Below are 17,500 nucleotides of genomic sequence, written 5' to 3'. Positions count from 1 at the left end.
CAGGATGGTAGTACCTCCCTGTGTGGTTGTTGTCTACCAACCTACTACCACAGGATGGTAGTACCTCCCTGGGTGGTTGTTGTCTACCAACCTACTACCACAGGATGGTAGTACCTCCCTGGGTGGTTGTTGTCTACCAACCTACTACCACAGGATGGTAGTACCTCCCTGTGTGGTTGTTGTCTACCAACCTACTACCACAGGATGGTAGTACCTCCCTGTGTGGTTGTTGTCTACCAACCTACTACCACAGGATGGTAGTACCTCCCTGTGTGGTTGTTGTCTACCAACCTACTACCACAGGATGGTAGTACCTCCCTGTGTGGTTGTTGTCTACCAACCTAATACCACATAATACATAATTATGCACAACAGTGAGACTCACATAGATAAGGTACATGCGCAGTTTGTCTTGAATAAAGTTGCTTTAGCTTTGGACCTCAGGTCGAGCTCGTCTTGCCGTGAAATGGTAACGCTCGTTTGAATTGTTAACCTTTCTTGTATCAGGACGTTTCGGTTATTCAGGTTGCCGATCATGTCTTTGATGCCAAATAATGTTAAACTGCTGGACTCGAATTCAATCTCCGTGTACCTGTTGATGAGAACACAGGTGTGGTTACCAGTGTTCCACACTGTATACTTGTGGTTATCTGCTACACCTACACAGCTGTAGTTACCTGTGCCCCACACCTCCTATACATCTGTAATTCAAGACTATGATACGCAAATAATCCACACAAGGAGAGAAAAGCTTACGACAACGTTTTGGTCTGACTTGGACCATTTACAAAGTCACACTAACACATAAGAGTGAGGGAACCAGTATATATATATATAGGCAGGAGGGAGAGGGACGGAACCAAGAGAGGAAGAAAAAGAAGTAGTGGCAGTGGTAAAGGTGGTCGTGGAAGTAGTCGTAGTAGAAGTAACAGTGGTAGTAAAAAGTAGTTTATTGGCACAACTTACTACTACCTCTATTCTACTACTACTTCCACTACCAGCCATACCACTGCTACTTTTCCTTCATCTCTTGGCCCTATCCCTGTCCCCCCTCACCTATATATACTGGCTCCCTCTCTCTCGTGTGTTAGTGTGACTTTGTAAATGGTCCAAGTCAGACCCAAACATCATCGTAAGTTCTATCTCTCTGTCTCTCTCTCTTTCTCCTTGTGTGGGTTATTTGTGTATTGTTCCAGTCACGTCATGGCACACATAAGTGCCATAAGGCACCTAAACTACTGTGAACAGTTGAAGGTCCTTGATCTGTATTCCCTGGAACACAGGCGAGAGAGATACATGATAATGTACACTTGGAAGGTCCTGGAGGGATTGGTACCAAACTTGCACACGAAAATCACTCTCTATGAAAGCAATAGACTCGGCAGGAGATGCAACATTCCCCCGATGAAAAGCAGAGGTGCCACGAGTACACTGAGAGACAGCTCAGTAAACGTCCGGGGCCCAAGACTGATCAATTGCCTTCCAGCATACATAAAGGGGATTACCAATAGTCCCCTGGCTGTCTTCAATAGGCACTGGACAGGCACCTAAACTCAGTACCTGACCAACTGGGCTGTGGTTTGTATGTCAGCTTGCATGCGGCCAGCAGTAACAGCCTAGTTGATCAGACCCTAATCCACCATGAGGCCTGGTCTCAGACCGGGCCGCAGAGGCGTTGATCCCCAAAGCCCTCTCCAGGTAAACTCCAGGTAAACTACGTCTGTATTTTGTTTATCCTCTACAGCATCCAGGACCTTGTCATAGTGGTCCAGTAGCTGGGACAGGCAGGAGCAACCTGCTCTAAACCCGTGTTGTCCTGGGTTGTGTAATTGATGGGTATCTAGGTGGCTGGCTATCTTGCTTCTTAGAACCCTCTCATAAATTTTTATGATATGGGATGTTAGTGCTATCGGTCTGTAGTTCTTTGCACTTGCTTTATTGCCACCTTTGTGGAGTGGGGCTATGTCTGTTGTTTTTAGTGTGTGGGATGACCCTCGTGTCCATGCTCCCTCTCCATAAAATGCTGAAGGCACGGGATAGAGACTTCTTGTGGTTCTTGATGAACACGGAGTTCCACGAGTCTGGGCCTGGGGCAGAGTGCATGGGCATGTCGTTAATTGCCTCTTCAAAATCTTGTGGAGGTAGAATAATATCCGAGAGTTTTGGGTTGACCAAATTTTGGGTTTCGTTCATAAAGGATTCCTTTGGAATCCTTTAGAGTGGGCAGTGGCTCGCTGAACACTGAGTCATATTGGGACTTTAGTATCTCACTCATTTCTTGGCTGTCATCTGTGTATGTCCCATCCCACCTAAGCAGGGGCCCAATACTGGATGTTGTTTTTCCCTTAGATATGGCATAAGAGAAGAAGTATTTTTTTTTTTCAATTTTCTTTTTGGCTTTTAGTTCTTCCTGTGATTTTTGTCTCCTATAAGATTCCTTCAGCTTAAGTTTGATATTTGCAATTTCATTGACTAGTGCCTCTCTTCGTATTTCAGATGTATTGACCTCACTCAGCAGCTCTGTGACTCTTTGCCTTCGTCTGTATAGGGAACGTCTCTCTGTTTCTAGTTTACATCTTCTCTTTCTTTTTCTTAATGGAATGTGTCTTGAGCAGATCTCAAGAACCACAGAATTCATTGTTTCAAGGCAAATGTTCGGATCCGTGTTGTTTAGGATATCTCAGCTTGCTTCATTTAGGACATGGTTTACTTGATTCTAATGTATGTTTTTGTTATTGAAATTGAATTTCGTGAAGAGACCTTCATGACTGCTCACATTTTGCTGGTCCGGAGCCCTGTGCACACATGTCTGTACCTCTGTTATGTTGTAATCTGAGTTGACTGTCTTGGATACAGTTACATTACGTGTCAGATCATCATTGTTAGTGAAGATGAGGTCCAGCGTATTTTCTAGTCCTGTAGGCTCTACTATTTGCTGGTTTAAGGTGAATCTGTTGCAGAGATTAAATAGTTCGTGTGTGTGTGAATTTTCATCTGAGCTGCCTCCCGGGTGATCACTGCTAAAACATTGTTGGCTATGCTCCTCCATTTTAGGTGTCTCAGGTTGAAATCTAGTAGTAAGATGTTTGGGGCAGGAGTTGGGAGATTTTCCAGTGGTCAATTTTCTCAAGTTGCTCCTGGAATTGCTGGAAAGTTGCATCTGGAGGCTTGTATACTACCACAATGACAAGGTTTTGGTTTTCGATCTTTACCACCAAAACTTCAACTACATCATTTGAAGTGTTTAGTAGTTCTGTGCAAATGAGCGACTCTGTGACATACAGGCCAACATCCCCTTGTTGCCTGCTTAGTCTGTCGCATCGGAATAGGTTATAACCTGGGATCCATATTTCGTTGTCATAATGATCCTTTATGTGGGTCTCTGTGAATGTTGCAAACATTGCATTTGACTAGGTGAGCAGTCCCTTGATGTAAGGAATTTTGTACTTTTTGACGGCTTTAGACCTTGTATGTTTGCAAAGACAAATGTATTTTTGGAATTTAAAGGGGTTTTATTTGCTGGCTCTAATATCCAAATTTGATCCAAAGGAAACTTATGTTAATACCAATTCACTGGATCAAGATCCCAACACTGATACCCACATACCAGTGGTTGACATACTAAAAAGGGTGTAGGCACTCACCCTTCTGCTGGTTGTAGCTTCAGGACCAAGTTACTGGCGTCAGTCACACTGGCATCACACACGCCAGTCAGCACCAACGCTAGTCTTCTCATGGTGGACAGTGCCATGAGTGCATCCACAGGCACTGCCTCTGGCATCCTCACTCCTGTAGTGAAGCACACTACTGTCACCACACACCTCATGTTTCTCATCACACTCACCACCACCATGAACGTCTCAGTGTCATGAACATCACTCTAACATTACACCAACATCACAGGACCATGATGAACATTACAGTACCATGATGAGCATCACAGTACCATGATCAACATCACAGTACCAAGATGAACATTACAGTACCATGATGAACATTACAGTACAATGATGAACATTACAGTACCATGATGAACACAAAACATTCTCAACCCCTGCCAATTTGGATTCAGGAAAAATAAAAGCACTGATGATGCAATTATAAAAATGCTAGATCTGCTTTACACAGCATTGGAAAATAAGAAATATCCACTAGGAATTTTTATTGATCTAAGAAAAGCGTTTGACACAGTAGACCACGACATCCTACTCCACAAACTTGACCATTATGGTATAAGAGGCCATGCGCTTGTATATTTCAAATCCTACCTTTCTAATAGGTATCAGTATGTCACCATTAAAGACACAACCTCATCAATACGGCCACTTGATACTGGAGTTCCCCAGGGAAGTGTCCTTGGTCCCCTGCTCTTCCTCATTTACATCAATGATCTTCCAAACATATCCCAACACCTGAAACTCATTCTCTTTGCTGACGACACGACTTATGTCATCTCTCACCCTAATCTTGCCACCCTCAACACCGTTGTTAACGAGGAGCTACTCAAAATATCGACTTGGATGACAGTCAATAAACTTACACTTAACGCTGACAAAACCTACTATATTATGTTTGGTAGCAGACCAGGTGTTGCGCAACTTAACATTAAGATCGAGAACACTCTAATTGCCAGACATAACGAGGGCAAATTCCTTGGCCTATACCTCGACAACAACCTAAATTTCAGCACCCATATCCAACACATAACAAAAAAAGTATCCAAAACGGTGGGGATCGTCTCCAAGATACGATACTACGTGCCGCAAAATGCCCTTCTCACACTATACCATCCACTTATATATCCATACCTCACCTATGCTATCTGTGCTTGGGGATCAACTGCAGCAACACACCTAAAGCCAATAATAACCCAACAAAAAGCTGCAGTAAGAATAATCACTAAATCTCATCACTGGCAACACCCCCCCCCCCACTCTTCATAGATCTAAACTTACTCCCTGTTCAGAACATCCACACTTACTACTGTGCAATCTATAACTACAGGACCTTAAATTCCAATATTAACCTTGACCTAAAACGCTTTCTTGATAGTTGTGACAGGATCCACAGGCATAACACCAGACACAAACATCTCTATGACATTCCCCGTGTCCGACTAAACCTTTACAAAAATTCAATGTATTTCAAAGGACCTAAAATCTGGAACACCCTACCTGAAAACTCTAGAACTGCAGACACACTCATCACTTTCAAAACTACAGTTAGAAAACATCTTATCTCCCTGATCCACCCCGACAACTAACTACATGATAACCACCTGGTGGTTCACAATTACATTCACTCACCCACTGACTATAAACCCAGAAATACTAATTTTAATCTTAAAATAATAAATCCTAACTAGTCATAAGTTTGTCTATGATACTCCAATATAGACACTTTGTATTGTGCCAAAACAAAAACATTCACATTGCTAAACTCACAAATTATGATGTAGTCACTTAGCCTTAATACCATAATCTGTAAGAATTTAATGTTAAGAATTAATCTAAGTCTGCTGGAAATGCCTAGCCATGCTAGGTGTCCTAGCGGCCCCCTCTGTAATTAGTATTTTATAACATGCAAACCACACAATACCCAAAACCTGTAAACCCCACATTGTAACCCTTATAGAGAATAAACTTGATTTGATTTGATTTGATTACAGGACCATGATGAACATCACAGTACCATGATGAACATCACAGTACCATGATGAATATTACAGTACCATGATGAACATCATAGTATCATGATGAATATTACAGTACCACGATGAACATCACAGTACCATGATGAATATTACAGTACCACGATGAACATCACAGTACCATGATGAATATTACAGTACCATGATGAACATCAGAGTACCATGATGAACATCACAGTACCATGATGAATATTACAGTACCATGATGAACATCAGAGTACCATGACGAATATTACAGTACCACGATGAACATCACAGTACCATGATGAATATTACAGTAAAACGATGAACATCACAGTACCATGATGAATATTACAGTACCATGATGAACATCAGAGTACCATGATGAACATCACAGTACCATGATGAATATTACAGTACCATGATGAACATCAGAGTACCATGATGAATATTACAGTACCATGATGAACATCAGAGTACCATGATGAATATTACAGTGCCATGATGAATATCAGAGTACCATGATGAACATCACAGTACCATGATGAATATTACAGTACCATGATGAACATCAGAGTACCATGAAGAACATCACAGTACCATGATGAATATTACAGTACCATGATGAACATCAGAGTACCATGATGAATATTACAGTACCATGATGAATATCAGAGTACCATGATGAACATCACAGTACCATGATGAATATTACAATACCATGATGAACATCACAGTATGATGATGAATATTACAGTACCATGATGAACATCACAGTACCATGATGAACATCACAGTATGGTGATGAACATCACAGTACCATGATGAATATTACAGTACCATGATGAACATCAGAGTACCATGATGAACATCACAGTACCATGATGAACATCACAGTACCATGATGAACATCACAGTACCATGATGAATATTACAGTACCATGATGAACATCAGAGTACCATGATGAACATCACAGTACCATGATGAACATCACAGTACCATGATGAGCATCGCAGTACCATGATGAACATCACAGTACCATGATGAACATTCCAATACCATGATGAACATTTTAATACCATGATGAACATTTCAATACCATGATGAACATCACAGTACCATAATGAACATCACAGTACCATGATGAACATCACAGTACCATAATGAACATCACAATACCATGATGAACATCATAGTACCATGATGAACATCACAGTACCACAATGAACATTACAATACCATGATGAACATCACAATACCATGATGAACATCACAGTACCATAATGAACATCATAGTACCATAATGAACATCATAGTACCATAATGAACATCACAGTACCATAATGAACATCACAATACCATGATGAACATCACAATACCATAATGAACATCACAGTACCATAATGAACATTACAATACCATGATGAACATCACAATACCATAATGAACATCACAGTACCATGATGAACATCACAGTACCATGATGAACATCACAATACCATGATGAACACCCCAGTACCATGATGAACATCACAGTACCATGATGAACATCACAATACGATGATGAACATCACAGTACCATGATGAACATCACAGTACCATGATGAACATCACAGTACCATGATGAACATCACAATACCATGATGAACATCACAGTACCATGATGAACATCACAGTACCATGATGAACATCACAATACCATGATGAACATCACAGTACCATGATGAACATCACAGTACCATGATGAACATCACAGTACCATGATGAACATCACAATACCATAATGAACATCACAATACCATGATGAACATCACAGTACCATGATGAACATCACAGTACCATAATGAACATCACAATACCATGATGAACATCACAATACCATGATGAACATCACATTACCATAATGAACATCACAATACCATAATGAACATCACAATACCATGATGAACATCACATTACCATAATGAACATCACAATACCATAATGAACATCACAATACCATGATGAACATTACAATAACATAATGAACATCACAGTACCATGATGAACATCACAGTACCATGATGAACATCACAATACCATGATGAACATCACAGTACCATGATGAACATCACAATACCATAATGAACATCACAATACCATGATGAACATCACAGTACCATGATGAACATCACAGTACCATAATGAACATCACAGTACCATGATGAACATCACAGTACCATAATGAACATCACAGTACCATGATGAACATCACAATACCATGATGAACATCACAATACCATGATGAACATTACAATACCATGATGAACATCACAGTACCATGATGAACATCACAGTACCATAATGAACATCACAGTACCATGATGAACATCACAGTACCATGATGAACATCACAATACCATGATGAACATCACAATACCATAATGAACATCACAATACCATGATGAACATTACAATACCATGATGAACATCACAGTACCATGATGAACATCACAGTACCATAATGAACATCACAGTACCATGATGAACATCACAGTACCATAATGAACATCACAGTACCATGATGAACATCACAGTACCATGATGAACATCACAGTACCATGATGAACATCACAATACCATAATGAACATCACAATACCATGATGAACATTACAATACCATAATGAACATCACAGTACCATGATGAACATCACAGTACCATGATGAACATCACAGTACCATGATGAACATCACAGTACCATGATGAACATCACAGTACCATGATGAACATCACAGTACCATAATGAACATCACAGTACCATGATGAACATCACAATACCATGATGAACATCACAGTACCATGATGAACATCACAGTACCATGATGAACATCACAATACCATGATGAACATCACAGTACCATGATGAACATCTCACCAACATCATGTATCTCGTCCCATTGCTTCACAAACTTTACTTAACCTAAAGTAACGTCCTCACACACACACACACACACACACACACACACACAAGAGCTGTGACTCGATCCCTGCAACCACAATTAGGTGAGTACACCCACACAGTAGCAGCACTAACAATACTAACTACTACCAGAAGCTAACACAATTAGGAAAGATCTCAGGGTACGCATTGTACCAAGCATATCACCTTTGATTAATATCATCCTAGTGGCTTTCGCATCAAGCTCTTGTAACCACAAAGTAGCGTAGAACACAGTGGTATACTCACTGAGATCTTGAAGTTCAGTTAGTGTGGAGGTCACAGTTTGTTTGAGCTGTGGCAGGAGACAGCGAGCATGATCCTCACTCAACACAGACAAGGAGAGGTACTTCAGATCACCAGGTAGATATTCCACTCCGACATCAGTAAGACAACCCTGGAACTCCTGCAGATCTTTCCTGTACCAGGATAAAGTACTTACTAACACTTCTGTCTTCCCTACTCACCATAATCACCACCTACTCTGTGTATTACATCAATTAGTGGTCAAAAATCTATATAATGTAAAGCGGCCCCGTGGCCTGGCTGGCAAAGCTCTCGCTTCACACCCTGAGGATCTGGGTTCGATTCCCGGCAACTGTGGAAGTATTGGGCGTGTTTCCTTACGTCTGTTATCCTGTTCACCTAGCAAGTAGGTACCTGGGTGTTAGTAGACTGATGTGGGTCGCATCCTGGGGGACAAGATTGAGGAACCCATTGAAAATAAGACAGTCCTGGATGACATGCTGCCTTTCTTGGGTTATCCTGGGTGGCTAACCCGCCAAGGTTAAAAATCCAGACAAAATGTTGTCTTTACGGTGCCCCGTGGCATGGCGGTTTCACACGGTAAGGGTCCGGGTTCGATTCCCAGCGAGGGTAAAAACATTGGAAGTGTTCGAAGTCATTTGGCGTCAGGATAACATCGGATAGGCTTGTGTTAATCAAATTTTGTGGCTCTCTCATAAAAAATTCATTTTGATCTTCGACTCACAGTCTGGTTAGCGGCTTGCTAAAAACTGAGTCATATTGGGACTTGAGTAGCTCACTCATTTCCTTGCTGTCATCTGTGTAGGACCCATCTTGTTTAAGTAGAGGCCCAATACTGGACGTTGTTCTCGATTTTGATTTGGCATAGGAGAAGAAATACTTTGGGTTTCTTTCGATTTCATTTATGGCTTTTAGTTCTTCCCGCGATTCCTGACTCCTATAAGATTCCTTTAGCTTGAGTTCGATGCTTGCTATTTCTCTGACCAGTGTCTCCCTACGCATTTCAGATATATTGACCTCTTTTAGCCGCTCTGTTATTCTTTTCCGTCGCCTGTAAAGGGAGCGCCTGTCTCTTTCTATTTTACATCTACTCCTCCTTTTTCTTAGAGGAATAAGCCTTGTGCATACATCGAGTGCCACCGAGTTAATCTGTTCTAGGCATAAGTTGGGGTCTGTGTTGCTTAGTATATCTTCCCAGCTTATATCGGTTAGGACTTGGTTTACTTGGTCCCACTTTATGTTTTTGTTATTGAAGTTGAATTTGGTGAATGCTCCCTCGTGACTAGTCTCATTATGTCGGTCTGGGGCTCCACGCATACATGTCAGATAAAGATAAGATAAGATTTCGTTTGGATTTTTAACCCCGGAGGGTTAGCCACCCAGGATAACCCAAGAAAGTCAGTGCGTCATCGAGGACTGTCTAACTTATTTCCATTGTGGTCCTTAAATCTTGTCCCCCAGGATGCGACCCACACCAGTCGACTAACACCCAGGTACCTATTTGCTGCTAGGTGAACAGGACAATAGGTGTAAGGAAACGTGTCGAAATGTCTCCACCCGCCGGGAATCGAACCCGGGCCCTCCGTGTGTGAAGCGGGAGCTTTAGCCACCAGGCCACCGGGCCACCTCAACCTCGATTATGTTGTGATCTGAGTATATTGTTTTTGATATGGTGACATTTCTTATCAGATCATCATTGTTAGTGAAGATGAGGTCTAGTGTATTCTCCAGTCTAGTAGGCTCTATTATTTGCTGGTTTAAATTGAATTTTGTGCAGAGATTTAAAAGCACGTGTGAGTGTGAGTTTTCATCAGAGCTGCCTCCTGGTGTTATTACTGCAACAATATTATACCTTGTATGCCTTGTACATGTACTTGTACACCTTGTACATGTACTTGTATACCTTGTACATGTACTTGTATACCTTGTACATGTACTTGTATACCTTGTACATGTACTTGTATACCTTGTACATGTACTTGTATACCTTGTACATGTACTTGTACACCTTGTACATGTACTTGCATACCTTGTACATGTACTTGTACACCTTGTACATGTACTTGTATACCTTGTACATGTACTTGTATACCTTGTACATGTACTTGTACACCTTGTACATGTACTTGTATACCTTGTACATGTAATTGTACACCTTGTACATGTACTTGTACACCTTGTACATGTACTTGTATACCTTGTACATGTACTTGTATACCTTGTACATGTACTTGTATAACTTGTACATGTACTTGTGTACCTTGTACATGTACTTGTACACCTTGTACATGTACTTGTATACCTTGTACATGTACTTGTACACCTTGTACATGTACTTGTATACCTTGTACATGTACTTGTATACCTTGTACATGTACTTGTATACCTTGTACATGTACTTGTACACCTTGTACATGTACTTGTATACCTTGTACATGTACTTGTATACCTTGTACATGTACTTGTATACCTCGTACATGTACTTGTATAACTTGTACATGTACTTGTGTACCTTGTACATGTACTTGTGTACCTTGTACATGTACTTGTATATCTTGTACATGTACTTGTATACCTTGTACATGTACTTGTATACCTTGTACATGTACTTGTATATCTTGTGCATGTACTTGTATATCTTGTACATGTACTTGTATATCTTGTACATGTACTTGTGTACCTTGTACATGTACTTGTATACCTTGTACATGTACTTGTATACCTTGTACATGTACTTGTGTACCTTGTACATGTACTTGTATACCTTGTACATGTACTTGTGTACCTTGAACATGTACTTGTATACCTTGTACATGTACTTGTATGCCTTGTACATGTACTTGTATACCTTGTGCATGTACTTGTATACCTTGTACATGTACTTGTGTACCTTGTACATGTACTTGTATACCTTGTACATGTACTTGTATACCTTGTACATGTACTTGTATAACTTGTACATGTACTTGTATACCTTGTACATGTACTTGTATACCTTGTACATGTACTTGTATATCTTGTACATGTACTTGTATATCTTGTACATGTACTTGTGTACCTTGTACATGTACTTCTATACCTTGTACATGTACTTGTATACCTTGTACATGTACTTGTATACCTTGTACATGTACTTGTATATCTTGTACATGTACTTGTATAACTTGTACATGTATTTGTATACCTTGTACATGTACTTGTATATCTTGTACATGTACTTGTATACCTTGTACATGTACTTGTATACCTTGTACATGTACTTGTATACCTTGTACATGTACTTGTATATCTTGTACATGTATTTGTGTACCTTGTACATGTACTTGTATACCTTGTACATGTACTTGTGTACCTTGTACATGTACTTGTATACCTTGTACATGTACTTGTATACCTTGTACATGCACTTGTATACCTTGTACATGTACTTGTATACCTTGTTCATGTACTTGTGTACCTTGTACATGTACTTGTGTACCTTGTACATGTACTTGTGTACCTTGTACATATACTTGTATACCTTGAACATGTACTTGTATAACTTGTACATGTACATGTGTACCTTGTACATGTACTTGTGTACCTTGTACATGTACTTGTATACCTTGTACATGTACTTGTGTACCTTGTACATGTACTTGTTTACCTTGTACATGTACTTGTATACCTTGTACATGTGCTTGTATACCTTGTACATGTACTTGTGTACCTTGTACATGTACTTGTGTACCTTGTACATGTACTTGTATACCTTGTACATGTACTTGTATACCTTGTACATGTACTTGTATACCTTGTACATGTACTTGTATACCTTGTACATGTACTTTTATACCTTGTACATGTACTTGTATACCTTGTACATATATTTGTGTACCTTGTACATGTACTTGTGTACCTTGTACATGTACTTGTATACCTTGTACATGTACTTGTATACCTTGTACATGTACTTGTATACCTTGTACATGTACTTGTATATCTTGTACATGTACTTGTATACCTTGTACATGTACTTGTATACCTTGTACATGTACTTGTATACTTTGTACATGTACTTGTATACCTTGTACATGTACTTGTGTGCCTTTACATGTACTTGTGTACCTTGTACATATACTTGTATACCTTGTACATGTACTTGTATACCTTGTACATGTACTTGTGTACCTTGTACATGTACTTGTGTACCTTGTACATGTACTTGTATACCTTGTACATGTACTTGTGTACCTTGTACATGTACTTGTATACCTTGTAGATGTACTTGTATACCTTGTACATGTGCTTGTATACCTTGTATATGTACTTGTGTACCTTGTACATGTACTTGTGTACCTTGTACATGTACTTGTGTACCTTGTACATGTACTTGTGTACCTTGTACATGTACTTGTGTACCTTGTACATGTACTTGTATACCTTGTACATGTACTTGTATACCTTGTACATGTACTTGTATACCTTGTACATGTACTTGTATACCTTGTACATGTACTTGTGTACTCTGTACATGTACTTGTGTACCTTGTACATGTACTTGTATACCTTGTACATGTACTTGTGTACCTTGTACATGTACTTGTATACCTTGTACATGTACTTGTATACCTTGAACATGTACTTGTATAACTTGTACATGTACTTGTATACCTTGTACATGTACTTGTATACCTTGTACATGTACTTGTATATCTTGTACATGTACTTGTATATCTTGTACACGTACTTGTGTACCTTGTACATGTACTTGTATACCTTGTACATGTACTTGTATACCTTGTACATGTACTTGTATACCTTGTACTTGTACTTGTATATCTTGTACATGTACTTGTATACCTTGTACATGTACTTGTATACCTTGTACATGTACTTGTATATCTTGTACATGTACTTGTATACCTTGTACATGTACTTGTATACCTTGTACATGTACTTGTATACCTTGTACATGTACTTGTATATCTTGTACATGTACTTGCGTACCTTGTACATGTACTTGTATACCTTGTACATGTACTTGTGTACCTTGTACATGTACTTGTATACCTTGTACATGTACTTGTATACCTTGTACATGTACTTGTATACCTTGTACATGTACTTGTATACCTTGTTCATGTACTTGTGTACCTTGTACATGTACTTGTGTACCTTGTACATGTACTTGTGTACCTTGTACATATACTTGTATACCTTGTACATGTACTTGTATAACTTGTACATGTACATGTGTACCTTGTACATGTACTTGTGTACCTTGTACATGTACTTGCATACCTTGTACATGTACTTGTGTACCTTGTACATGTACTTGTTTACCTTGTACATGTACTTGTATACCTTGTACATGTGCTTGTACACCTTGTACATGTACTTGTGTACCTTGTACATGTACTTGTGTACCTTGTACATGTACTTGTATACCTTGTACATGTACTTGTATACCTTGTACATGTACTTGTATACCTTGTACATGTACTTGTATACCTTGTACATGTACTTTTATACCTTGTACATGTACTTGTATACCTTGTACATATATTTGTGTACCTTGTACATGTACTTGTATACCTTGTACATGTACTTGTATACCTTGTACATGTACTTGTATACCTTGTACATGTACTTGTATACCTTGTACATGTACTTGTATATCTTGTACATGTACTTTTATACCTTGTACATGTACTTGTATACCTTGTACATGTACTTGTATACCTTGTACATGTACTTGTATACCTTGTACATGTACTTGTGTACCTTGTACATGTACTTGTGTACCTTGTACATATACTTGTATACCTTGTACATGTACTTGTATACCTTGTACATGTACTTGTGTACCTTGTACATGTACTTGTGTACCTTGTACATGTACTTGTATACCTTGTACATGTACTTGTGTACCTTGTACATGTACTTGTATACCTTGTACATGTACTTGTATACCTTGTACATGTGCTTGTATACCTTGTACATGTACTTGTGTACCTTGTACATGTACTTGTGTACCTTGTACATGTACTTGTGTACCTTGTACATGTACTTGTGTACCTTGTACATGTACTTGTGTACCTTGTACATGTACTTGTATACCTTGTACATGTACTTGTATACCTTGTACATGTACTTGTGTACCTTGTACATGTACTTGTATATCTTGTACATGTACTTGTATATATTGTACATGTACTTGTGTACCTTGTACATGTACTTGTGTACCTTGTACATGTACTTGTATACCTTGTACATGTACTTGTATATCTTGTACATGTACTTGTGTACCTTGTACATGTACTTGTGTACCTTGTACATGTACTTGTATACCTTGTACATGTACTTGTGTACCTTGTACATGTACTTGTATACCTTGTACATGTACTTGTATACCTTGTACATGTACTTGTGTACCTTGTACATGTACTTGTATACCTTGTACATGTACTTGTGTACCTTGTACATGTACTTGTGTACCTTGTACATGTACTTGTATACCTTGTACATGTACTTGTATACCTTGTACATGTACTTGTGTACCTTGTACATGTACTTGTATACCTTGTACATGTACTTGTGTACCTTGTACATGTACTTGTGTACCTTGTACATGTACTTGTATACCTTGTACATGTACTTGTGTACCTTGTACATGTACTTGTATACCTTGTACATGTACTTGTATACCTTGTACATGTACTTGTATACCTTGTACATGTACTTGTATACCTTGTACATGTACTTGTATACCTTGTACATGTACTTGTATACCTTGTACATGTACTTGTATACCTTGTACATGTACTTGTATACCTTGTACATGTACTTGTATACCTTGTACATGTACTTGTGTACCTTGTACATGTACTTGTGTACCTTGTACATGTACTTGTATACCTTGTACATGTACTTGTGTACCTTGTACATGTACTTGTATACCTTGTACATGTACTTGTGTACCTTGTACATGTACTTGTGTACCTTGTACATGTACTTGTATACCTTGTACATGTACTTGTATACCTTGTACATGTACTTGTATACCTTGTACATGTACTTGTATACCTTGTACATGTACTTGTATACCTTGTACATGTACTTGTATACCTTGTACATGTACTTGTATACCTTGTACATGTACTTGTATACCTTGTACATGTACTTGTATACCTTGTACATGTACTTGTATACCTTGTACATGTACTTGTATACCTTGTACATGTACTTGTATACCTTGTACATGTACTTGTATACCTTGTACATGTACTTGTATACCTTGTACATGTACTTGTATACCTTGTACATGTACTTGTATACCTTGTACATGTACTTGTATACCTTGTACATGTACTTGTATACCTTGTACATGTACTTGTATACCTTGTACATGTACTTGTATACCTTGTACATGTACTTGTATACCTTGTACATGTACTTGTATACCTTGTACATGTACTTGTATACCTTGTACATGTACTTGTATACCTTGTACATGTACTTGTATACCTTGTACATGTACTTGTATACCTTGTACATGTACTTGTATACCTTGTACATGTACTTGTATACCTTGTACATGTACTTGTATACCTTGTACATGTACTTGTATACCTTGTACATGTACTTGTATACCTTGTACATGTACTTGTATACCTTGTACATGTACTTGTATACCTTGTACATGTACTTGTATACCTTGTACATGTACTTGTGTACCTTGTACATGTACTTGTGTACCTTGTACATGTACTTGTATACCTTGTACATGTACTTGTATACCTTGTACATGTACTTGTATACCTTGTACATGTACTTGTATACCTTGTACATGTACTTGTATACCTTGTACATGTACTTGTATACCTTGTACATGTACTTGTGTACCTTGTACATGTACTTGTATACCTTGTACATGTACTTGTATACCTTGTACATGTACTTGTATACCTTGTACATGTACTTGTATACCTTGTACATGTACTTGTATACCTTGTACATGTACTTGTATACCTTGTACATGTACTTGTATACCTTGTACATGTACTTGTATACCTTGTACATGTACTTGTATACCTTGTACATGTACTTGTATACCTTGTACATGTACTTGTATACCTTGTACATGTACTTGTATACCTTGTACATGTACTTGTATACCTTGTACATGTACTTGTATACCTTGTACATGTACTTGTATACCTTGTACATGTACTTGTATACCTTGTACATGTACTTGTATACCTTGTACATGTACTTGTATACCTTGTACATGTACTTGTATACCTTGTACATGTACTTGTATACCTTGTACATGTACTTGTATACCTTGTACATGTACTTGTGTACCTTGTACATGTACTTGTATACCTTGTACATGTACTTGTATACCTTGTACATGTACTTGTATACCTTGTACATGTACTTGTATACCTTGTACATGTACTTGTATACCTTGTACATGTACTTGTGTACCTTGTACATGTACTTGTATACCTTGTACATGTACTTGTATACCTTGTACATGTACTTGTGTACCTTGTACATGTACTTGTGTACCTTGTACATGTACTTGTATACCT

At 38.6% G+C, this 17,500-nt stretch overlaps 2 protein-coding genes across 5 annotated transcripts in view; one reads left to right on the top strand and one right to left on the bottom strand.

The window, feature by feature from the left end:
- Window positions 1-17,500, top strand: part of LOC128694212 (uncharacterized) — a 233,316-nt gene that overhangs the window by 56,984 nt on the left and 158,832 nt on the right. The window lies entirely within an intron of this gene.
- Window positions 1-17,500, bottom strand: part of LOC128705363 (uncharacterized) — a 77,024-nt gene that overhangs the window by 30,186 nt on the left and 29,338 nt on the right. For 3 of the 4 annotated variants that reach the window (XM_070093795.1, XM_070093796.1, XM_070093797.1), the window contains 3 exons: window positions 8,901-9,070; window positions 3,645-3,789; window positions 386-592 (listed from right to left, as the gene is read on the bottom strand). In XM_070093795.1, the coding sequence (XP_069949896.1) occupies window positions 386-592; window positions 3,645-3,789; window positions 8,901-9,070 (522 nt within the window). The remainder of the gene's footprint in view (window positions 1-385; window positions 593-3,644; window positions 3,790-8,900; window positions 9,071-17,500) is intronic. The other variant, XM_070093798.1, reaches the window with a different exon arrangement.

Source organism: Cherax quadricarinatus, chromosome 43, assembly GCF_038502225.1.
Source record: "Cherax quadricarinatus isolate ZL_2023a chromosome 43, ASM3850222v1, whole genome shotgun sequence".
NCBI lineage: Eukaryota > Metazoa > Arthropoda > Malacostraca > Decapoda > Parastacidae > Cherax > Cherax quadricarinatus.
Note: the sequence above shows the minus strand (reverse complement) of the source record. Positions and strands in the feature narration are given on the sequence as shown.